The following is a 26862-nucleotide window of genomic DNA, read 5'->3' as shown; positions in this document are numbered from 1 at the left end:
CGACCCCACAAAAAAAAAAGAATGGAAAAAAAAGCAAAGCTTTTTGCACTGAGAGCTGACAATACTTTTATGTGTGCGTTTGTACAACACTAAAACCACTAAGCCTCTAAGCATGAAGTAGATTATCTAACATTGATTAACTCATTACATTTATTTCCTTACACTGGCACCTGTCAAGGGATGGGAAATATCAGCAAGTAAACAGTCAGTTCATTGAGTTGTGTTGGAAGAAGGAAAAATGAGCAAATGTAATGATCTGAGTGACAACTTGTGATGGTTATACTGTATGACTAGAACAGAGCGTCTCCAAAACAGCAGGTACTGTGGTGTGTTCCCAGTTTGTGAAGGTTAGTACCTACCGAAAGTGTTCCAAGAAAGGACAATTGGTGATCTGGTAAGTGTGTAGAGTTTGCTGTGTATTTGGCTGTGTAGCTGCAGACTGGTCAGATTGCCCATGCTGTCTTCTGTCCACTGCTGAAAGTGCCTACAAGGGACATGTGAGCATCTGAATTGGAGTATGGAGCAACGGAAGAAGGTGGCCTGGTCTGATAAATCATGTTTTCTTTTACATCATGTGGAAAGCCATGTTTATGCATTGCTTAATTGCTTACCTGGTTAGAAGATGGAATCAGAATGCACTATGGGAAGAAGGCAAGCGGGCAAAGGCATTGTGATGCTCTGGGCAATGTTCTGCTGGAAAACATCGGTCCTGGCATTCATGTGGATGTTACACTGACACATAAAACCTACCTAAACATTGTTGCAGACCAAGTAAACCACCGCCAGTTGTCTCTTTCAGCAGGATAATGCTTCCTGACACAACTCAAACACTGTTCAAGAACGGTTTAAGGAACATGACAAAGAACATCAGAGCATCTGCATTGAGGATATGCTGAAGAAATTAATCTGGTCCAAGTCTGCTAACTGTTAGATCTCCTGCTTCGTCTTGGTGTCATATTCCACAGGACTCCTTCAGACACCTTCATGCCTCAATGAGTCAGGGTTTTTCTGGTGGCAGGTGAGGAACGTATAGAATATTAAGCATGTGGTTTTATATTGTACATATATTCAGTAACAAGATTTAACAACAGCAGAGAGACAGAACTCTTATAGTCTCTCTGAGATGACAAGTGAAAGATGAATTATTTATTATTTTATCCATTATTCACTGATTAATTGATAATGAGCAAATTAAACTTCTAAACCTAACCAAACTGATTCGTTATCCTTCATCTTGGTTGTTATTGTTTTTTTTTTTTTTAACTTGTCCCCTGAGCTGTGACCTGACTGGTCAAGTTATAAAAAAGCGCTTGACTTATTACAAAATCACTCATCGCTTTTGAGATAAACTGAAGTTTTGTACTTTTCAAAGCATTGTGGTCTGATGAATAAAACGCCAGAGGCAGCACTTTTAAAATCGGCTGCATTCCACACACCTTGTGGCCGCTTCCCACAGGATTGCATGTAAAAATATGCAGCAGAGGTTAAGGGGAAAAAAATCCAGCGAATGTGAACACACAGACTATCATGACTTCTCTTTGTAATGTTTGACTTCTCGGCTGGTTTCTGTAGGATGAGTGATTCAATAAGCTGCACACTGGGGCGCCACATACTGGGAAAAATCTGATGATTGTTAGTGCTGTTAGCATCCTCATCTGTTGTCCCTGTGTTCCACTGCTCTCTGCTGTTTCTGCGCACCTCAGTGAGTAAGAATAGGCAAAGAAAGCACAGAAGACTGTTTCTGCAAATCTGTAGTCACTTTCAGAGACCACAGGAGAAGAAAAACCTCTGAACACAAATCTGCATCACAAAAACACAATTCAAATTTGAAGACTTTAAACACAGCAAGCCCCAGGCTATAATTAGCACAATTAGCACAGCTAAACCCAAACCCTGTTTAATTGCTATGAAAAAAAAGATTGAATTACTCGATTAGCATGCTTCAAAGTTCTCATTCCACTGATGGTAGGAGATAATTGTTCAAATTAAACACTAAAACCCGGGCATTACATTTTATTATCTTACAAATGATTCCTAATAATTGTAATAATGGGCCTTACTTATTGTGGATTGCTGGTTTCAATTGAATTTATTTATAGATAAGTTGTTTGATTTGCATGTTGATTTCCACAAGACATGCGGTATTGATTCAGAAATATTTTCATATCTCATGTCTTTCTCGTAAATTTGTGAAAATTTACATATAAACTGATGCACCAATGTGAACCTCATCTGTTCATCTTTTTTGCAATTTTTTATATGGATTATGCTATAAAGTTAAATTGGCTTCACAGCATAATTTTAACTACGGTTTGACCACAAAAACACAAAAACTGTTACATGATGATAAATGAAGTTCATTTTGTTAATAAGTTACAGAATCTAGATTATTGTTTAAAGTGTATTACTTTATAGTAACAATGTAGAAAGTGAAAAACCCTTTTTACTACCACACTGGTGTTCCAGTTCACCAGCAGAAAAAAAATTGATTCTTCATGCTGTTGTCTGTCAGCTGCATCATGTACAAAGGCTCAGTCCATTGAGATATTTTCATTTGGCACAGGTTTTATGCCGGATGCCCTTCCAGATGCAGCCTTTCCATTTTATCCAGGTTTGGTCCGATACTTAGAATTAACCCGTCATTTAGCTCGATTGGTTCCCTGAACAGAAATCCAACCTGGACCGTAGCAGGGGTAGAGTGGGAACATGCCCATGGACCACTAGGGAGTAATTTCAGTATAAATATAAATATAAATTTATTGCCAAACCTGATATAAAATATCTCAGAACACTGTTGGCTTTCAGTGTGATACATTTTTACCTCTGTTGGGTGACTATATATATATATATATAAGAATATATAAGACTATATATATATATAAGACTATATATATAATATATATAAGACTATATATATATATATATATATATATATATATATCAAACACAGACATTCTATACAATTGTGTACTTCCATCTTTATAGCAGCTTTTCTTCATGTTATTGAATTTTATTGTGAACCAAAAAAATTAATAAATAATGCACACGTATAATTATCTACATTCATCTACATGTATACTTTTTCATTCTGAAAATTTTAGTCCCATTTGAAGTAAATAAATAATGAAATTAATAAAAAGGTCTTTTTAAAGAGAACCCCCAGGATTTCAATTCACTCAAGTCACCATGAGCTGTAGAGAGAACAGTAACAATTTAATCACATTTTAAGCTGTGCATTTAAAACCACAAGCCCTTTGTGTTCTTCTTCCCTGTGCTGCTTTTGCTGACATGGTTAAGTGCCTGTTCATGCTTGCGTAAAAGTGTGTGGGCTTTAGTCCAAAATATCAATACATGGCCGAGATCATTTAATGTGCTCTGAAAGGTTTGCTCGGTCCCGTGGTGAGCCGAGAGAAGGCTTTAAAAATGATAGGTATGAAGAGGCTAAAAGAAATAAAGAAATAAAATATTCCAACCCCGACCTCTTTTAGTGGATGCCACAGAGAGAGAAAGAGAGGAGGTGAAGATCGATGGATTTAGAGAGAAAGTGCAAAATCGGCTTCTGTAAAAAGCTGAACTTTACACCCACATCAAGCACCAGAGTCTGATAAAGCTAAAATATACAGGCATCCATCTATTGCTCTGCTGAAGTAAAAGATGGAAAATTACAGTATAAATTCTATCGTTAGTCCAAAAAGCATCAGAGCAAAGAGCAGGTTTAAAACTATATGCCACAGAAGAGAAATTAAACAGCAAAGTTCACTTTTAAAAGGTTAAAAGAGCTCTGAAAATCTAAACTGCACTTAGCCGGCTTGTTCCTTATGCTTTTAAAAGAATGAAGCTTTCTGAATTGAAACTGTGGAGCTTCCCAATAGGAGTGTATTGTGAAGTGGCTGTCTGTGTCTGAACCTGGTTAGAATATATCTACAGTATACTGCATTCAGATTTAATGTCATAGTGAGTCGGGTTAAAACTCTTTAATTTATTTATTTTATTTTTTTTTATGATATGACCTATCAAATTATTTGGATGTATTTCTCCAATAAATCACAAAACTATTACAAATAAATGAATGTTTAATGTAAATGCATCACACAGAATTATGCAGCACTGTCATATTTATTCCAGTGTTAAAGTTCATGTTAATGTTTTCATGCATCATTTTATTTCCTGCACCACTTACACTAGACAGGGTCGCGAGGAACCTGAAGTCTATACCAGAAGACTCAGAGCACAACTGAATACACCCTCACACACTACAGACAATTTACAGAAGCCAGTCAGCCTTCAACACAGGGGCAGGAACTGAACCTAAAACCCTGCTGGGGAAGTAGTAACTCTGTGGTTATGTTTGTGTTAATGTTCATGTTAAAGTGTGTGTTTACTAACAGGTTAAAGTGTGTGTTAATGCTAAATTTTGTATTAATGTTAAGGTTTGTGTTGATGTTAAAGTTTGTGTTAATATTAAAGTTTGTGTTAATATTAAAGTTTGTGTTAATGTTAATTTTAAAGTTTGTTTAATGATAAAGTTTGTGTTAATGTTTAGGTTTGTGTTAATGTTAAAGTTTGTGTTAATATTAAAGTTTGTGTTAATGTTAAAGTATGTGTTAATGTTAAAGTTTGTTTTAATGTTAAAGTTTGTTTTAATGTTAATGTTAAAGTTTGTTTTAATGTTAATGTTAAAGTTTGTGTTATTGTTAAAGTTTGTGTTAATGTTAAAGTTTGTGCTAATGTTAAAGTTTGTGTTAATGTTAAAGTTTGTGTTAATGTTAAAGTTTGTGTTATTGTTAAAGTTTGTGTTAATGTTAAAGTTTGTTTTAATGTTAAAGTTTGTGTTAATGTTAAAGTTTGTGTTAATGTTAAAGTTTATGTTAGTGTTAAAGTTTGTGCTAATATTAAAGTTTGTTTTAATGTTAAAGTTTGTGTTAATGTTAAAGTTTGTGCTAATGTTAAAGATAAAGTTCATGTTCATTTTTACATTAACATTCATGCTAAAATTGCGTTCACTGTTGACACACAAAAGAGAGCCACAATATAAAAAAATACTGCATCAGGAATCATGGGAAGAGCCACACCTTTACAATACACTACAGCATAGAGTTGAAGGCAGACATGTGGTGTGAAGAGTAATGAAAGTGAGAGCAGCACCCTAGCAGCCCGTTTGTTGATGTGTAGCATTCACCTGAGCACAATATCCAGGAAGGTGAACCCAATCAGAGCTCTAAGGAGTGGACTTGGCGAGATGTGTGGATAAGGGAGCTAATTTAATTAATGAGGCCAATGCCTCACTTTTCATTATCGTCCTTGTTAAACGTACCGGGCCGTGACAACACGGCAAATGGGAAATGAGATTAACGCTGTCGGAGTCATAGTCCTCGGCAGACTAAGCTAATCTCTAACGAAGCATTTAGTTTCTGTCTGTCGTATTGAAAACAAAGACACACACACACACGTTTGTACACCTGCAGTCTCTTGGCTTGACTCTGTATATGCTAAAATAATGAGCAGGTTATTAGCTGGAGCTTTTGTCAGGTCGGAGGTGAGTGTAATATCTGGCCATAGAGCTGAGCTTTAGAAACTTTAGAAGCTTTAGTGAGTGATTGAGTGAGTAAGTGAGTGAGTGAGTGGGTGAGTGAGTGAAGTGAAGTGAGTGAGTGAGTGAGTGAGTGAGTGAGTGAGTGAGTGAGTGAGTGAGTGAGTGAGTGAGTGAGTGAGTGAGTGAGTGAGTGAGTGAGTGAGTGGGTAATTGAAGTGAAGTGAGTGAGTGAGTGAGTGAGTGAGTGAGTGAGTGAGTGAGTGAGTGAGTGAGTGAGTGAGTGAGTGAGTAAGTGAGTGAGTGAGTGAGTGAGTGAGTGAGTGAGTGAGTGAGTGAGTGAAGTGAAGTGAGTGAGTGAGTGAGTGAGTGAGTGAGTGAGTGATTGAGTGGGTGAGTGAGTGAGTGAAGTGAGTGAGTGAGTGAGTGAGTGAGTGAGTGAGTGAGTGAGTGAGTGAGTGATTGAGTGGGTGAGTGAGTGAAGTGAGTGAGTGAGTGAGTGAGTGAGTGAGTGAGTGAGTGAGTGAGTGAGTGAGTGATTGAGTGGGTGAGTGAGTGAGTGAGTGAGAGTGAGTGAGTGAGTGAGTGAGTGAGTGAGTGAGTGAGTGAGTGAGTGAAGTGAGTGAGTGAGTGAGTGAGTGAGTGAGTGAGTGAGTGAGTGAGTGAGTGAGTGAGTGAGTGAGTGGGTAATTGAAGTGAAGTGAGTGAGTGAGTGAGTGAGTGAGTGAGTGAGTGAGTGAGTGAGTGAGTGAGTGAGTGAGTGAGTGAGTGGGTAATTGAAGTGAAGTGAGTGAGTGAGTGAGTGAGTGAGTGAGTGAGTGAGTGAGTGAGTGAGTGAGTGAGTGATTGAGTGGGTGAGTGAGTGAGTGAGTGGGTAGGTGAAGTGGGTGAGTGAGTGAGTGAGTGAGTGAGTGAGTGAGTGAGTGAGTGAGTGAGTGAGTGAGTGAGTGGGTAGGTGAAGTGGGTGAGTGAGTGAGTGAGTGAGTGAGTGAGTGAGTGAGTTAGTGAGTGAGTGAGTGAGTGAGTGAGTGAGTGAGTGAGTGAGTGAGTGAGTGGGTAGGTGAAGTGGGTGAGTGGGTAAGAGAGTGACTGAGTGACTGAATGACTGAGGCTGCATCTGGGCTGTTGTCAGAAAAAGGACAAAGTGTCACATGACTTTTGGAGCGCATCTGTGTTTATTACCTGACTAACTCACCCCAAGTCACTTGGGAAGCTAAGCTAATGGAGCAGAATAATGAGACTGATGGAGCGGCAGACAGCTCCATCTAATCAACGCAAACAAAAGCGCACATCTTTCCTGAGAACAGTGGAGCTCGTGAGTTGTCTGCGCAGACGCCCTGCAGATTGGAAGCCTGTATTGATGAGCTTCACTGAATAAAAATCATTCATCACGCTACAATAAAAAGCTCTGAGGAATAAGCATTAACACGGAAATGAAATGATACACTGTCCCTGCTCTGGAGATGCGTATAAAGCACCAATCGAGCAAAACTAATTCAAACAAATTTGAAATAAATAAAGCATGAAATAGTGACATTTAAAAACTACCTGTTTACACAGCTCTCAGTCATAATAAAAGTGAAAAACTATTTTAAAGCTACAAGATGTAACTTTTTGTAATGTCGCCCCCTGTAGTAAAAAAATGTTAGTGTGAGCTGCATGAGGAAAAGCTCTATCTCTTAATGTGTGTTGTGCTGCATCCTTCTCTTAAAGCCTGTGATGGTACAGACACCATTGATGAATGGACAATACTACAGTAGCTTTATGATAAAAAGTTTTTAATTGGTGTCATACTTTAGCTTTTGTTTCAGTTTGACACCGCTGTGAGTTAAAAACATTTACTCATCACAATTAGCAAATATAATTATCACTGTATTCCTGTAAACACAATGAAAAGTGCTCTTTGCCCACAGGAAGCAGCATTGCTGAAGAAACAGCGGAGTTTCAGCACCAGTGACAGCGCCGCTGATTGTGGCTGCACGCGGGGTAGCCAAACCCAGAGGAGCCAATCAGGAGCGGCAAGGGAGAGCTGAGAGAGTTGCTCTCATCAGCAAGGGATGTAAGACAGAAAGTGCTCTCATGATTTGTGTTTTCTCCCTTGTGTTTCTGTAGATTAGCCAAACTAAAGACGATGCTCCCCAGACTGCTGAGCCTGTCACGCTCCTGGGATCATGCCTCGCTGTCTCTGAGCCTTACCCCACACCCGGCACCGCCGTACCTGTCCGCACTGCTGCCCTCATTTCCTGCATGTCATTGCTGTACCTTTTTGCTGCTCTGCACTAAATAAAAGAGCACTAGTTTTTCTGACCCCCACCTCTGTGTCTCTCTGTCCATGTTCCACTCCGTGCCACAGATGTTACAACATGTACTAAGGATGTAACCAAATAATAAGGATGCATCCATACATGCATCCTTATAATAAGGATAATAAACTAAGGATGCATCCATTCATTTACTGTAGCACTTCTACACATCCTAAACAGGGTCACAGGGAATCTGGAATCTATCCCGGGGGCTCAGGGCATAAGGCAGAGAATACCCTGACAGTGTGCCAACCTCTTACAGGGCACAATCACACACACAACAATTTAGAAGAGCTAAACAACATGTCTTTCAAATAAACAAACGCCATGCAGCACAACGTGAAGAGACGGGAATCAAACTCCCAGCTTTAGGGCTGTGAGGCAAACCCACTGGTCCCCCAAATACAAAGATATTACAATGCATAAAAAACAGCTATAATGTTCTGAACATATATAAGTAATATGCGGATCAGGTGATCCACTGTGGCGACCCCGAACAGGGAGTAGCCGAAGGGAGAGAGAGAATGTTTCAGAGATGCAATATAAATTTTCTTACTTACAGAAAGTTTCACGAGGTATATGGTTACGAGTTCAGGTGACGGAACATTCATGCATCTGCAAAATGGTCAGAATGGCCAGATATGAATCTCACAAAGAAAAAAAGAGAGTTAATTCATAAGTTTATATGTGTAGTAATTGTCTGTTCACAGTGCTTAAAATTAAACTACAGTACTAGCTTTTTTTCTTCACTGAGTGTTGCCGTTCCTACTTCAGGGTTTTTCCACTGTTTTGTATTCGTAGAGGTCATTTACAAACAACAAGAAGGAACACCTTAGACTGCACAAATCTGAATACAGATAAGGATACCTGCATCACTAAACAGAGATCTGAGTTACAGACACAAATACAGCTAATAGCATTGCTTGTGAATGTGTTTTATTTCTTTGATGGTTTTATTTTATGATGAAGTGATGAGATCAGTTCAGAAGCTTATCAGCATATTGTTATCAATGCCTTACAGTATTATAATCCATATCCACAGTCATACCGAGTCTTTCTTTCATTCTGAGACACAACTGTGTCTGAATCCTGACTGAACTCATTTCAGTATAATGAGTGTGATTTGTGTCACGTTGTGATGTTAGACCTCCTGATGCATGAAACAGAGTCAAACTCTGCCACCTGAACCGCATGGTTAATAAGTTAAGTTCCTAATGAGGATGCTGCCTTTAATAGCGTAATGGCCTTGTGTTGTTTTTCTTCATTTTATGAGCTCATCAGTGAGAACAGCAGAACGGTTTGTTCTCAGAGGGACTTGTCGTTTGCGCTTAATGCCGTTTACTCAAAACCGTTGGTTTTGACCTGACACGAAACAAAGGTGGAGCACGCTGGCTCAAATTTCAGCTTCTTGCAAAACTTACAATTAAAAAAATTATGAAAGATGTGTGAGAGGTTCGAACAGCGATGTAGGGCAACATCGCTATGGTAACGAGAAGCAAGGCAGCATCTGTTCGAGTAAATATGAAATCTAAGCTATTACCAAAATGGTATGTGCTGCCTAGCAAGGTAATCAAATGTCACTGTGGAGGGGGAAAAAATTACAATCATTTTCTTCGGCTTTTGTAACAATTGATTTTTCCATTATCGTATGAAATGAATCACAGCATGCTGCAAAAAGATTACATTTGGGACTGTCAAATGCACACGAAGCTGACCTGCCTCATCTTGTCATGTTTTCTCTTCCTTCACCAAAGTACATGAACAGCATAAGATAAGATTTGTCTAACTTTTCTTAATTAGATTACCGGTTCAACCAAAAAGTGTTCAAAAACAAAGGTTTCTTTTGGTTTTGCACTCAAGCTACAAAGCTAATGTAACAAATAAAGGAAACTTCTAGCCTCCAGTTCAGCAGTTCGGACTAAATGCATGTGTAAATTATACCATATTTAAAAAATATATATATAACAGTCATACAAGTGATTAAAATGATGAGTAAACAATTTCATCAGAGATTTAATTAAATTTACACAGCATGCTGGACTAATCTGGATTAAACTGGAATCATAACAGGCTGTCACATCACGCTGACTGGAACAAGAGTAAAAAGTTAATCTAGGGTTTTCTCTCAAAACCTTACTTAATTATAAGTGAAAGCAGTGTGTCAAATCATGCCAAAGTATTAAAAAAGGTCATCATTTTACTGAAAATAAAAGTTTATATATTTTGCATATATTAGTGTAGTCATTTAGCATGAAAATGTAGCATGAAAATGTACAGGTGGTTAAGGTGGGGTTATAGTATGAGTAGGGCAAGGGGGCAGGATTATTATTTGTACCTTTTTTATGACTTAATTTATATGCAAGAAACAAAATCTGACCAAGTTGTTCTTGCAAATTACACAAACAGTATTATGATTTAAGTAAGTAATAAACTGCAGTGACAGGGAGATTTGATGAAGTTGCATTTATCCCTCTAAAGTTTATTATTTTCCTAGAACAATATGTTCCCAAGCAATTTATACCTCCTATTCCACAGCACTTTGCCCATTTTTCTTAATTAAAGAACGTGTAAACATAATCTTGATCTGTTTCTATTTACATTTAATGTTGCAAATGTCTCTAAAACAAGTTTCACTGTAATAGCAGCTATAAATGGTCATTCTCTCGCTCTATCATTCTTTCTTGAAGTTAATAAGACAAGCTTTTAACAAAAAACATACACTCATTTGTCCTGAAGAAGTTCCCTTGAAATTACAGTATGCTTTATGGCTGAGTGCTGAAAGTGGAGACTCCTTCTATAAACATGAAATAAATGTCTCCTCATAAAAAACTTCATCATACCAATAAGCACATGTTTTCTTAACAAAATCAAGCACATTGATATAAACCTGTGGTACACTCCTAGCTGCTGTTATAGAAAATGAATCAACACCTTTTGTCCAATCAGAGTGCAGAAGTCAACTTCACTCTGCTACATGAATTAGCGAGGCTGTAAGTGCATGAATAATCTGAGGAATGAACTCCAAACACATCCTGTTTCTGGTCATGTTTCGGGGGAAACTGTGTGGAATTAATTTTCTGCCTCCTGTGGGAGTTCAGCAATAATTGTTTGTTGAGCAACAGTTGTCCAGTTGCCCAGATGCATAATTCATCATTCCATGTAGAAACAAATTGCAGAGTGAAAACACTCTCGATGTGCGTCCTTGCAGAGACAAAAGACAGAGGAGTAACTGAATAACTGAATGACTGCAGGTGGAAGGTTTTTACTTTATTGTAAACAGAACACAGTGCTAACCTCTGAGACACCACTGAGCCACGCACAGCAGAGCGCAGGGCTGTACCGTTCTCCAGCGTTGATGAACGGAGCTGCGGCGGTTCCACCGGCTGCTCTCGGCAATGTGGAATGAGGTTTTTAGTCCCCCGGTGCCCATTTTTGCTGCATTCCATTTTATTATTTGCTAATGGCTCAGCGGTGCTGGGAATAAATCAATTTGGGTTTGATCTTTAAAGCCGGCGCATCAGTGAGCACATTATACTGATTCGCACTTCATTATGTGCGGCACTGAACAACTGCTTCAGCAGGTGATCGCTGGACCACCATCTCCACAGGCAGCTCTGTATGTGTGTGTGTGTGTGTGTGTGTGTGTGTGTGTGTGTGTGTGTGTGTGTGTGTGTGTGTGTGTGTGTGTGTGTGTGTGTGTGTGTGTGTGTGTGTGTGTGTGTGTGTGTGTGTGTGAGTGTGTGTGTTGTTTTTAAAAAATGATTGATAATAAAAAAGTTTGAGTCTTTCCAGCTACACCATATTTTAGACAAATATAAAAACAATAAATAATCAATAAATTAATAAATTAATTCATCAGATTATTATTATCAGTAGTAGTACTACTGAAAAAACATACAAAAAAAAATTATACTTATTTTTGAAAAAATTCTTAAGGAAAATTTAGAAAGAGAAAAGAAATTTCAACACATTTTCTTCTCTTCCTACTATCAACTCCGGAGTTTGTATTTTTTTTTTTTATTTACACAGCTTTTTGTTATCAGAAAATTGCATTTTTGGATTATTTTTTAACTCTTTTCCACTGCCACAGTTTGCTTTTCTGGCCAGAAACTTTTTAACAATTTTTTCTAAGAAGATTGTCATCAAAAGATGTCAGACAGAAAATCTTCATCTCAGTAGCTGAAAATACGATAATTTACATTCACAGTAAAAAAAAAAAAGTTAGCTGTCTTCTAGTACACAGTTGTGTCTGTGGTAAATGATAGGAGTGAAATTATATATAAATTTAAAATTTGATACGATTCAACAGGGTGTGATGCTGGTATCATCCTTAAGGCCGGTCCAATGTGTTATTCCTGTTATACCTGAGCAATTTACCAATTATTACAATGTTTAATTTATTCATGAATGACAGAGTACTCATACTTTATACATTGAAGTACATACTACATGGCATTTTGCAAACTCCCTTTTCCAGAGCAACGTACAAAAGTGCTCTGAAGTCTATCAATAAATACAACACTGGTTCACTAGATCATAAAAGATTCCATGAGTCAGTTGGGAGAAAAAAAATAGCACACACACACACACACACACACACACACACACACACACACACACACACACACACACACACACACACACACACACACACACACACACACACACACACACACACACACACACACACACACACACACAACTCTTTAACAAGAAGGATGTTGGTGTATGCCATTCTCTCTCTCTCTCTCTCTCTCTCTCTCTCTCTCTCTCTCTCTCTCTCTTTTCTCCACAACATTAACTTTTATATGTTTAAAATTGTTCTGACATTTAGAACATCTGTGATGTTATACAAAAATAACAAATAGATTCAGGATTTAACTGTGTATGTGTGTAGAGTGTGAGTTTGCCAGGTCTCTTAATAACCAACTCCAACTACTTCCCAAAATGTGCATAAAAATTCCTGAGAAAGAAATCAGAAATTAGAACTGTGCCATGTGGTCTTGTTGAGGAAAATGCAACTTTGGCCATTTCCAGAGACCCTCTGATTCAGTAATGTTATATTTGCATTCTCTCTCTCTCTCTCTCTCTCTCTCTCTCTCTCTCTCTCTCTCTCTCTCTCTCTCTTACTGTTTCTATCGTTCTCCCTTCTACTTCTTTCTTTCTTTCTTTCTTTCTTTCTTTCTTTCTTTCTTTCTTTCTTTCTTTCTCTTATTTTCCTTTCACTCTTCCTCCCTGACACAAGAAGAAATAATGAGGACAAAGTAAAGAAGAAATCTGGGTACCTGTATTGTGCACCTGCACTATTTGTGTTTGTGTGTGTATGTGTCTATATATGGGTGTGTGTGTGTGTATATATGTGTGTGTATGTATGTGTGTGTGTGAGTGTGTGTGTGCGTGTGTGCGTGCGTGTGTGTGTGTGTTTAAAGCAGTGCTCTATATGTACCTGGTTAGAAACACTGCTGTGGGACTGAGCTACAGGATTATCAAAAGGACGAGTGCAGACAATACACTGAGACACACGTTGCATCACAGTTGCAATATTTTGCCAAAGACTCCCACTGAAGTGGTGCTTTCTCAAAATATAACACAAACATGTATGTTATGTAGTATGGACTGATAGAAACTTGACTCTCCACCTACAGTAAGGCATAAAGAGAATTTTTTTATAAACCTAGTGAACTGTACATACATTGCTCATACCCTCAGATTATTTTTCTGTAAAAGCACTTCCACAAGTGTTTACTTCATACTATAAACCACCAATTTGCTAGTGATTCCTATTACCTATTTATAACGAACAACACACTGATTATTTTTTTATCTAGAAGATAGTCATCTTTAATGTTGTGAACGTTATAGTTTCAGATATGTTATAGCAGCTATAAACAAATCCTCACCAGCTTCTCTTTTTATATTCCTCTGAATTAAGAACTGTAACTAAAACTTACAACTTTACCTCTTACTGTTACAAAACACTGACACTGGAGACTCTTTCCAGAAATATTACATAAAAGTCTCCTTTTAGATAACTTAGAAAACTCTGTAAAGATAAAACACAAGTTAAACTCTGATTTTTATTCAGAAATGATAGCATACTACAAAAATTGCATTAATATACGCCTGTGATTTGCAGCTACACTATTGTCAACGCTGCTGTTATTCATTCATTCATTCATTTTCTGCCGCTTATCCGAACTACCTCGGGTCACGGGGAGCCTGTGCCTATCTTAGGCGTCATCAGGCATCAAGGCAGAATACACCCTATCAACCCAACCCATCACAGGGCACACACACTCTCATGCACTCACACACTACAGACAATTTTCCAGAGATGCCAATCAACCTACAGTACCATGCATGTCTTTGGCCTGGGGAGGAAAGAGGAGTACCCGGAGGAAACCCCCGAGGCACGGGGAGAACATGCAAACTCCACACACAGAAACACACAAGGCGGAGGCGGGAATCTAACCCCCAACCCTGGAGGTGTGAGGCGAACGTGCTAACCACTAAGCCACCGTGCGCCCCCCCCCCCCCCCCACACACACACACACACACACACACACACACTGCTGTTATAAAAAACTCAAACAAAATGATTTATTTGATTAATTATTATGACTATGATTATGATAGCGATTATTATTATTATTATTATTATTATTATTATTATTATTATGATTATTATTTTTTTTTATTATTATTATATACATACATACATGTGGGCAAATTGTTGAACCAGATTATTAAAAACTATATATACAGTACACAGTAAATTCACCAGTTTATTAGGAACACTCTATTAATACAGTGTATGAGCTCCCTTTGCTTTCAAAACAGCCTCAATTCTTTGGATTTCACACAATGTTGGAAATGTTCCCTTGAAATTCCATTTCATGTTGGCGTGATAACATCACACAAATATAATAATATAAATATAAGAATATAAAAGTAGTTTGGAGGACCCAGTCAAGTGGTAGAAGCTTGTTTAAGTTTGATGTATTTATTAAGAAAATTTAGTAGGGCTGGTGGTGGAGTGGACAGGTGAGTATGGAACTGGGCACGTGCAGATAGGTCAATGGACTTGTGTTTTCTGAAGAGATGCAGAAAGACACAGGTAAATAAGTGGGAATTGCATCAGCCTACTGTATAAGTATTAATTTTCAGAGTCACAGAGGTGCTCTGGTTGCAAAGCTGCGAGTCTCACGGAAGAAGTAGACTTGGTAATAGTGTCAGCAGATGGTGACCTGTATGGATCAAAAAATTTGGGCAGACGACAACACTCAACATAGACAGGGTAGTGCAGTGCAGAAATAGAACTTTGCAGTGATAATACTGATTTTCAGAAGGGAGTCTAAATATAACAATCCAATCCAATGTGCACTTCCTAAACCTTCAATCAAACCCAAATCCAATAACCAACTGTAATTGATCTAGTTGCAATTCCCCTTCGACCCCACCAGGGGGACATGAGTATTGAGCTACTTTCATTTCAAGGGACACTTCTGGGTTTTAGCATTTTAAGCCAAACTCAAGCCAGCATCGGTGTGAAGTATTTCGATTTATTTGCATAGCAAGCTGTTCGATGCTTTCATTGTTCTTTGCCTTTGAGTGTACCAACTTTGCTTTTTTAATTGACCCACGTATTTCTCTGCCTAGTGATTTTCTGGATTTGTTTGTTCCGCAGATTGTCACTGTTGTGCTATTAGAATTTTGCCTGTTTTATTAACTGTATTTTGGATTATGTTTTGGATTTGTTTGTCTCTGTATTAATAAACACACATGAATTCCACACCTCCTGACTCTATCTTACAGAAAATTTGACAGCGAGAAATCCAGTGGATGTTATTTAATTCCATGCCATCGTCACCGATTAGAGAGAGGTGCTAGCAGCCCATCATGAACAACTTTCAGCCCTTTAGACCGTTAACACCCACCTGCCAAGCCCTCTGCAACCTACCTGCCAACAGGCTGGACCCCGCCAATATGGCGCTGCAACAGAAGCTTGTTGGCTCTGCAGATCACTGTCAAGGCTTCCTTTGGCAGTGTGATATTTTCTTTGCCCACCAACCTGAAACTTACAGAGATGATGCCACTAAGTGTGTCTAATGATGCTGATCACCAGGAAGGCCCAGGATTTGGCATCCACTGTCTGTGACAGTGACCCAGAGAGCCCAGAGCAGCTGAAATGCATGATGAAGAACGTGATACCATCGCAGTACATCATGGTGACAATTTGGCTGGACAACCTCATCCAGAACCAGCATTCCACGCTTCAGTTTTGCATTTCAAGCCCTTCCGTTGGCGACTGCCAGTGTGCAGGAACCCATGCAGCTGGTGAAGACCCAGGTTTCACCTGAAGAGACTACTGGTCAGACTGGCCACTTCTGAGCTGAGCAACCTGATCCACCACCGGCTAGTTAAGAATCTACAGCTCCCTACCCTTACATGCACCACACCACTCACAGTGGTGGACAAACAACCCATTGGCTACATCAGTCATCAGACAACCTTAGTTCTTCTGAGATGGACATCACAGGTGTCAGGCCATCACAGAGTGGCCCACTCATTCAAGTATCAAGGAATGATCCCTGGCCTTTGAAAACTTTTACAGATGCTTCATTCACAACTTCAGCTTAGAAGATTGCTTCACTCATGGCACCGCTGCACATTAAACCAAAAAGACTCCACTGGTTTGTTACCATCCAGGAAATCTTTGAGAATTTGATGGGGCCCAATATTAATTCCAAGTCATCACTGACCACACAAACTTAGAGTACCACACAAACGTAGAGATTAGTAAAGCAAATGCCTTTTCTGCTTTTGTGTATTGTCTTTTGTGTACTGTCTTTTGTATAATGTATTGTTTGTCTGCACTGTCTTTTGTCCTGCACTGTCTTTTTGTCTTTTGTCTTGCACTGTTTGCACTAGGTTGCACAGATGCACGTTATGTGGCTAGAATTAACTTACTTAAGTCCTAAGCTCTGCCTTTGTTTTATGTAGCACCATTGTCCTGGAGAAAAGTTGTCTCATTTCAATGTATATTGCAACAGCTATATATGGATGAAAGGACAATAAAAGCTTTTGACTTGACTCTTGACTTGACTCTCTAGCCACCCCAACCTATTTACATTTACATTTACATTTACCTTATCCAGAGCGACATACAAAAGCACTTAAGCGACATGAGCGTGTCACATTGGCAACATGCGAGGAAAAGGACAGTTGATTGTCCATGGTTACCCCAAGGTTGTGAGCTGTGACTGAAAGGGAGATCAGATTGTTATGCAGAGATATTGCAAGAAGATATTTGACAAGTTTCCATCATCTGAAATCATTCCAACAACAAACCCTCTCCCCTGGAATGCCTGCCAGCAAAACTGTACATTCCCTTTGACATCCAGCCAAGTGTTATCCAATGGGTGCACACCCTGCAGAGTGCTAGACATGCAGGAATACACTGTACCACTAAGCTGATCCAGAACACCTTTTGGTAGCCCTCCCTGACCTCTAACATCAAGAACAATGTTAAATCCTACTAAGTAAGGACATTGTGCCAGCTACACTGTAGCCTGCTGGAACCCCACACCATACCTTGATGCCCATGGTTCCACATCACTGTCAACTTTGTCACGGATCTCCCAATGTCTCATTGGCACAACATTGTCTTGGTAGCAGTGAATTGCTCTTCGAAGGCCTGCGGGTCTCCTGTCATCCATAGAGAAGGATCTCCTGTCATCCATAGAGACAGCAAAAGTGCTGAGGAACTACGGCATACCACATGACACTGTGTCTGATCGATGGGCCCAGTTCACCTCTAGGGTGTGGTGGGCCTTCTGTGAGAGTTTAGGGATCACCATACCGTACACTGTACAGAGAGTTATTTGACTGTAGTTTTTAAATCAGCTCAACTAAGGCTCTCTCATTAAGGTGTTCATCAAGTTGTTCTCATTCAAAGACCTGAGCTCTCTGGATGTTTTTTCTTCATTGAATCATTCTGAGTAAACTCAAGAAACGCTTGTATGCAAGTAAGATCATTTTATGCACTGCATTGCTGCCACACAAAGGGCCGATTGGATCATTAAATAAATGAGAACGTGTGCAGGGGTTCCTAATAATAAATAACCTTTTAAAACTTTTATTCATGTTGAAAATTCAGCCCTTAAAAATATCCCCTTTTTTTAAAGAAGACGAACCACACAGTATCATATGTATGGTGTTATCGGATGGCTCTGGGATTACTGGAAGTGATAAGAGATTAAATATAAAAATCCCCAAAGACCCAGTGATGGTTTAATTCCCTACAGTTTCCAAGCCTGAGCTCCAACCATGAACAACTCCGCTGATGGTCACACAGAGGAAACATAGCTCAAGGCTGATTATCTTCTTTTTCCAGAAATGATTAAATTGAGGGGGTTTTTTTTATCATTTTTGTGGCCATGCTGATTAAAAAGCTTATGGCACTGGTGCAATTCTTGAATTTTCCAGTGCATTTGATGAATATTCAAGCTCAGATATAGATGAAGCCAGATCATATTTGACATTAAACCTTCTTTCAGCAAAGTACAAAACATAGCATCATAATCTAATATTTATTTTAGAATAATCTAATTTTATCTGCCTAAAAACAGAGGAATTTCTGCTGTGAGCTAAAGACTTGAATGAATTGATTGACTCAAAGATGACTGAATTCAAAAATATTTAATAGATGTTCTTTAAGTATGACAAGCTTTATTATCCAGATTGTGTTTGAATGCACAAACAAATCTAATCATCTATATGTGTCATCTATATTTATATCCACTTGGCTACCTACTGTATAGTCCTGCTGCACCTCTCATCTCTCTGGAGCTATTTCAGCTCTCCGCTCAACTACCTTGAACCCCATATGTGATTATGTCAAAAACAGTACAACAGGCCACACCCCCTCACCTCTCTAGTGTTACATGAGCTATGTGTATATATACACATATATATACACCGGGTCTGCCTCCTCAGCTCTTTGGTGTAGTTTCAGCTCCTTGCTCAATAGCCTTAAAAGCAACTCATCAGGCTGTGTTTTATCCAAACTCTTCCGAACATTATCAGCATTTTGTCAAAATACAATAGTATAAAAGCCATAATATTGAGTGCAACTAAAATATTGTATGCATATTGAATTAAGAAATTATGAATACTAATTAATTATATGATGGGGGCACGGTGGCTTAATGGTTAGCACGTTCGCTTCACACCTCCAGGGTTGGGGGTTCGATTCCCGCCTCCGCCTTGTGTGTGTGCATGTTCTCCCCGTGCCTCGGGGGTTTCCTCCGGGTACTCCGGTTACCTCCCCCGGTCCAAAGATATGCATGGTAGGTTGATTGGCATCTCTGGAAAATTTTCCATAGTGTGTGACAGTGTGAGTGAATGAGTGTGTGTGTGCCCTGCAATGGGTTGGCACTCCGTCCAGGGTGTATCCTGCCTCGATGCCCGATGACGCCTGAGGCTCCCCGTGACCCGAGAAGTTCGGATAAGCGGTAGAAAATGAATGAATGAACGAATTTATATGATTTTTTTAGTAACACTAAATGTTTATAAAAAATAAATTATTATTTAATTATAAACATTTTTTCTGTTTAATCTTTTATTTACTAGCTCACTGTTTAAATAAAGATTTGTTATTAAATCTAAATAATAAAACCGTACTGTATATTGACTTAATACAATTTGTTCTCTCTTAAAGAATATTATTTATTTGCTTTCATTAGCATTCAGCCTGCATGAACGTACAAAAATTTGTACGATTGTTTAGTGAGGATTTCAGCACAGCAGGGACAATTTATCTTCTGGAAGAGTGTTAATTAGTTCATGAGGGAAGCTTGTTTTTATTTGCATTATGAATGAGGTGTAAATCCCATTTTCAACCTGTTACTGTTCTTCAAATCACCAGTGAGCCCAGATGAAAAGGGCTGTGTTGTGTTTCTTCATAGAGAGTCTGGTTTGTCTTTCTCACCATTAGGGGCATGAATGTACAAAATGAAAACACCTTCGGTGTTAATGTGATTCACTAAAGGAAAATATATGTTGGTTTTTCTTGAAAAAGATCAAGTTCAGGGAAGATTAAGGGAAGGATCACACCAGATCATCCCTGCTCGGCTGATGATGAGATCTGGGTGTAGGCAAAGACTTGCATATCAGCAGCTCTCAGCTGTCCAGTGGAAGATATTACACAAGGAGTCCAGCCTGAGATGAGAAGAGAGCTAGAGCTCCTATCTCCTGTCTCCTGTGAGGACTTTATAAAAGACATTTAGCCATTGTTGCAGGAGTGCAGAGATGAGACTGAAGCCTATTGTAAGATCTAAATCATCAAAAAATGGTGAATGCACGAGCTCAGCTAAAAAAAAAGAAAACTACAGACGAGACTGACATTAGATTACTCAACAAAATCATCTCTTCTCCCTCTCTTCTCCCTCTCTCTTGAATGAATTAAAAACTGATAACCATATTTTACTGTTGATAAACCCGCTTGATGTTAAAGCGCTATCTGAGCGGATTAATCAATATGGCAGAAATAAAAAATTTAACTTTGTGCTTCATAGCTTTCAATCGGATTTCAGATCTTTACAGCGACTACTTTCGACATTAAAGTAAAAGTTCAGCAACTACTAAACATAGAAGGTACATCATTTTACACATAACACAGACCTTTGAAAATCAGAAAACTCATGCTCGGCGCTTAACATGCGCCTCTTTAGATTTAGTGATTAGGGATGGAAAATCGTACTCTGATCCACAAAAACACTATCATTAAAAATAAAAAATAATTTTTTAATTGTGTGTATTTACAGTAAGAGATAATTGTGTGTATTTACTGTAAGAGTGGAAGTTTATTATTATCAACATCAATTTCAGCTACAATTTCACCTTGTCCTGGGGGGTGTTGCTTAGACGGTGTGGCCTAGGAGTGGAGCAAGACACTAGTCTTTTAAAACAGTAGATATTGCAGTTAATGCCTAATAAAAACATATTATTTTAAGTACAAGAAATTTTGTATTGAACAAGTATTTTTTTCAATGTGCATAAATGTGGACACAATGAAAAAAATTTTTAAATTGGATATAAAAATATATATTTTACGACATTTATCAGTGAGAAATAAGTCCTATTCCTTCTAATTTAGTATAATAATACTGAATATTTGCATAAAAGCAGGTCATCTAGTGTTTTCACTGTGTTTTCACTGTAATTAATGGAGATTTACTTACACGCACACACACACACACACACACACACACACACACACACACACACACACACACACACACACACACACACACACACACACATACACACACACACACACACACACACACACACGACAAAACAGTTAAATAAAAAAATTTCTGTTAAGTTTTGATATTGGTCCAGTTGCTACTGATTTTCTGATTTCTGTCAGTTTCATTTAAAGTAAAAGATATATTAACATCCCCCATATACGAACAGATCTGATATTTGTTTAAACAGAGCACATCAGGGTGCTACTGAGAGTAAATTCACTTAAAGTTCATCATCACTCATCTAACACAAAAGCAATTAAGCTATAAGTTAATGCTCATACTGCCTGACAAATAGACTGAGGCGTTTGCATAACTCAGGGTACGGTGCCAGTAGTGATTTAAATCAGAAGGCGTGAGGAAGCACAACAACCAGATATTAATATTAATTTCTCATGCAGTCATTTACACACAGGTCCATTGTTTGCTGTTGCTCCATCAAACCTTCATTTATTTTATTAGGGCTAAAAAATTAATTTACATTATTGTTAAGTCACATCAGGTAAAAGATAAAGGCAATTCACATCACAGTCAAACAATACAAAACAATTTAAAACTTTTTATACAAAACTGAGTTAATTATTAATGTTAAGTATTAAAAGATGTCACCATTCTGTCATATAATTGCTTATCCAGACCTTCATCATGTTATTTTATGGTATTTTATGTAACTTACACATTTTAGTTGAATATCCCTACTCAAAAATGAATGCAAAGCAAAAGAACATTTCTCTCACCTGAGGGTGAAGATCTCCACTGATGAAAGAGCAGAGGCAGCCAGAAAGACAGACACCGTCTCTCTTTGCCTGATTGGTCTGGAAGGCACCATTACCACAAAGTTCCTGTCCAGGCGTAGCTCAGAGAGTGGCTGAAACAGGCGTACACTGCCGATCCTTCGCATAGGCGTAGGCCCTGAAAAGTACCCAGCAGGCCCCTGTGGCTCAGAGCGGATAGCAGCCATTTTACGAGAACTTTCCGGGTTGCATTCACCGGTTTCAGTGTACTGTACCATGTAGTAGAGCTCCACAGGAGTACCTTCAGTTTGAGGTGCTCTTTGTCTCCCAGGCACCACACTAGGTGGGCTGAACCAACTGGGCAGCGGCTCCAATTCAGCCACGCAAAGTCCCAGTTCCCCTTTCAATCGACACGTGCCTCGAACCTCCTGTGTCTCATGGAAAGCAAACATCCGGATGCAAGGGAGATGGTCCATGGTGCTGTAGTCATCCCAGTCTCGGCCTACGATGTAGAACAAGACCTGAACCTTAGGCCAACTGAGGTGTATGCGCTCACTTATGATATAGGTCTGAATCTTCCAGTTAAAAGTGAAAAGTGGTGAGGAAGATGAAGAAGATGTAGACAAAGAAGATGTTAGTGGGTTGTTGAAGATCCCTGGATCAAGGAGTTCCATGGGTATGGGCTGCTGCACAGAGAAAGGTCCATAACTAGCATTGACCACAGGGTTTCTTCTTGCTTGCTGGATGAAGAAGAGCTCAGTGCGTGCCTGTAGACTGGAGTTCCTCATGATGTCCTGGTTAGCCTCCTTGAGGAAGAAGGCTAGCTCTGCATTCAGCACCTGGTACTGCACGGGCAGGTATGTAGGCACAGCACCAAATCTTGGCAGACCCTCCAGCAACAGTCGGCCATCCATCACTGCCAAGTAGGAAAGAAGACAGGGAGAGACATCACTCATCTTTTCGATTATACTCACATCCTCTACAATAAGCCCTTTAACCCAAGAGTTGAAGTGCAGCAGCTGCTCAGAGCCTCACACCACGCCGTAAACTGAGAGTTATTTATCTCTGACATTGTGCACTGTCTGCTGGCCCACTTTCCAAACCAGACTGGCTCATTATCTAGCTCGAGCACTGCTCCACAGATATTTGGGCTGATTGAGGCTCTTGAGAGTCCCTATTGATTTTGCGTCACTGATTCAGGAAAAGAAAGGTGCAGCAGATTCGTGAAGGCTGGGGTCACAGCCTTTCAGATTCTACACTCAGGGAACAATACTGATGTCATGATAAAGCGACACCTGGAAGTGCTACATAGATTCATAGAACTCTTTAATGATAACACTTATGGATTCTGTAGAGTTTGTTTCATTTGAAACAAAACAGCTAATTTATTAAAATCTTTAGAATTTCATAACCTGGGCTTAATTCATAGGGATCTTTAGGGATATCTAGAGTGTTTATATTGTTTATAGTGTTTAATTTTGTATCCAAATAATGTACTCATAAACAGGCTCTAACAAATTACAAAAACTCTTGTTGCAATAGTTGAGAACATTTATAACGGTAACTTAAAATAATCAGAGCTGTATGTACTGCTTCCTGACACAATAGCCCACTATTCTACTAATACAAAACAAGTTTGACAAACCCAGAACAATGTACAGTTCAGTTCAGTTTATTTCACATTTTAATTGCATTGAATTAAAATTGTGTTGTGACACTAAGCCTTCACTGAATTCTGAGCAGTTTGGACAAAGACACTTAAAACTTAATCTATTTTTTTTCTGACAACATTTCAGTCCCTTCTCATAACAACACCAGGGACGCAAAGCAATTGCAGTGACTAAACTTTGAAAAGAACTTTTGAAATGGCTTCTGATATTTTATCTGGACTTATTTAAGTACTGCTACATCCTGTAAGTAACAATCATGATAAGGTGTACTGTAATAAGCATGTTATATAGTTAAACAGTTATGCCTATAACCTTGTGTGAATGAACGGGAACTAGCGATCAACCTATTAACCTAGTATACTGTATATTGTTAACCTAACAACAAGATGACTAGCCAGCTAAAGTTACCTTTCTCAATATACTGTTGATAATCGATGTGGCATAGCTCTTTAGCATAGCTCACTGGTAAGCTAGCATAACAACAAAACATTTTTGGATTAGCTGTGTCAATTATAAGTACATAAAAAAACAACTAGTATTGATAGCTAATTATTTTGTCTTAAGTAATTTTCCTGATTATGATGTTTACTCAGTAGAAGAAATATACTATAAACATACTATAATATAAGTCATCGTGTTCTGTACGTTTACCTCCTACTTATACTGGTATATACATAAATACAGCTATAGGCGATAGACTATCTATAATGTACTACCTTTTGTATGGAATATGCAGAAGGTACATTCTTTTTATACTATATGCTTCATATGCCACACTATTCAGCTGATATTCAGTGCTGTGAAGTGACATAATGCATTGCACTGAGTTAAAGGTAATGTCTTCGATTCATTCTGAAGTGGTCATGATTAGTCATTACTCATCTGAAGGCTCCAGCTTTCACATTGACTCTCAGTAGAGGTTGAAAATAACAGCAATTTGAAACACACTATAGTTCATGTTTTATTTGATCATACCACAGTGCTGTTAAAATCTGAATTCTGATTAGAAGGAAAGGTTTTGTTTATTTTCTATAAGAGCAGTTCTGACATTAGTGCAGCTACAAATCCCTACCTATACATTAGTGTTTCTATAGTAATGGCTCATTCATAGGGATGTGACAATGCCAGTGCTTTGTAGCTTCATAAGACATAAAGATGTACCCTTACGTATTCCGACATGGGAAAGGCTTCAGGACATAGGAGTTTATAATATTAAATTTCTCATGAAAATCTGCAATTTTTGTTCTTATTAACTTTAAGTAAGAGAAATAGCCCAATAAATGTCTAGCATGAGCATGTGCTCTTTCAGTAAAATGGACCAGAGTATCTAGGAGATGTCAAGTAACCCTAATACACTCTTCTGTGTGTAGGAAACAACAATATTTTTGAGATCTATTCTAAATATCCATTTAATAAATAATGCAATTCTGGATATTTACACTGCCCTCAGGCTCAAGATTAAAATTAGATTAAAATCTAAGTTTAAAGTAATGAAGCAATATATATATACCTGTTTATATATTTTTATTTTAGATATTTTTCCTGTAATTTAAGGTTAATTTTGCATCCACTTTAGAAGATATAAATATAAAATATGTCATTTTTTTAATACTGTATTTTGTAATACTCTTTCTTATTTTGTCGTTTTCTATACTGTTACCATTTTTATAACAGTTTATAAATGTTATCAACTGAAAGTATTTTTCTTATATCTTTCCCTCTGTTTTATCTCCTTAATTGTATCCCTAATTTAGAAATCATGCAACTTGATTTCTAATTAATCCAGCACAAAGAATGAAAGCGTTCTATAGAGAAACATCTGTAGTGGAGGCTGAATAAACAGTTAGCACAGTGAAGATTCCCCCGAGACATCTGATGCATCATCCATATTTTTATTGCTGTAATGTTATTGCTTTTTGTAGCAGCAGTAAAGAGACGAGACAAGATGAGACGAGAGGTGGGGATGGGGGGGGCAGACAGAATCTTAACAACTTCTACTAAACAGTAATGATTTTTGGAGCTACGGGAGTTTGATTTATTTTGCAAGCACAATCTGTCACATCGATTCCACAGACACTGAACTCGGGGTGTCCTCTTTTCTTGCCAGCACGATTTCAGAGCTTTGAGGAAAACAGGCTTAATGGAAAGGAATCAGAAATAATTTTTTTTGTTTTTTTCAATAAAAATCTTTTTCTTATATGTATATGTACTCAGGTACTTTTGTCCCAGTGAAGTGGGGTTTTTTCCCGGATGGAGCAACTTATCACACGTTCACTTGATGGCTGTTTCATATTTTGTATTCTTAGGTTTTTATTTTTTTTTTTATTGTTTCATATCTTGAATTATTTAAATTTATTGAGATTTATCTTTCACCTCTCAGCTGCATGTGAAATGAATATTTAACCATTATTATATGTTCATTTTTATGATTATTCATAGTTTGAAATACCAGCAATATCAAGAAAAATGTAACACAAAAAGTGTTTTGAAAAAAATCTATAATACCTTTTTTCAAATGTATTAAAATTTGAACATTCGGCATATTTCTAATGCAGTTTTAAAGCATAGATGCAGATTATAGATTTGTAGTAGAATATATTTGTTCTTTTGACTTAATTTGTTTGTGTGCATTATGTTTTCGCTTTTGCTTACGTTTCTGTGGTGCACCAATATCTGCACATCACACACACCGAAGAAAAAAAAATCCACTGAAAAAAAAATGCTGACAACAGCAGACAAGTGTGTAGCGGGTGGAGGCGAGGGAGCTATTAACTAATTTAAGACATGGAGCGTTGCCTCCGGCCACCGTCTCCAGCCTGCAAGGAGTCTCGCTCGAGTTGAGTTTTTGTGCCAGTGTAATTGGAGTGCCCTTGGATTCAAAAATCTCTACCGTCTTACTGTAAGTAAGAGTGCTAGTGAATGTGGGTAAAACCAACTGCGGAGAATATACAGAATTATGAGGATCAGGGACAAGACCTGGACTGGACCAGAATGGTCTCTAGAATCAAAAGTCAGATGTTTAAAATTCAGTCAATATATACAAATTTATATTTTACCCAGTGAGTAAAACAATAAACGCCAACACTGGAGATGAAATGATTCAACCATTTATAAACACACAAGTCAGTTAAAGAAAGTTTTTATTGAGAAATCATGGTACATTTACAGCACTTGGTAGACACTGTTATCCAGGGTGACTTAGATTTATCTAATTTATACAACCGAGAACCTGAGGGGTAAGAGCCTTGCTCAAGGGGCCAAAAGTACCATTGTGGTAGTGCTGTGATTAGAACTCATGACCTTCTGGTCAGA

The 26862-nt window shown here is 38.3% G+C and overlaps 1 protein-coding gene across 1 annotated transcript in view; it reads right to left on the bottom strand.

Moving 5' to 3' along the window:
* Positions 1 to 26862, bottom strand: part of si:dkey-112m2.1 (transmembrane protein 132D) — a 142241-nt gene that overhangs the window by 71854 nt on the left and 43525 nt on the right. Inside the window, exon 2 of the mRNA XM_027139867.2 lies at positions 21884 to 22796. Within this exon, the coding sequence (XP_026995668.2) occupies positions 21884 to 22796 (913 nt within the window). The remainder of the gene's footprint in view (positions 1 to 21883; positions 22797 to 26862) is intronic.

This window comes from Tachysurus fulvidraco, chromosome 21 (genome assembly GCF_022655615.1).
Source record: "Tachysurus fulvidraco isolate hzauxx_2018 chromosome 21, HZAU_PFXX_2.0, whole genome shotgun sequence".
Lineage (NCBI taxonomy): Eukaryota > Metazoa > Chordata > Actinopteri > Siluriformes > Bagridae > Tachysurus > Tachysurus fulvidraco.
Note: the sequence above shows the minus strand (reverse complement) of the source record. Positions and strands in the feature narration are given on the sequence as shown.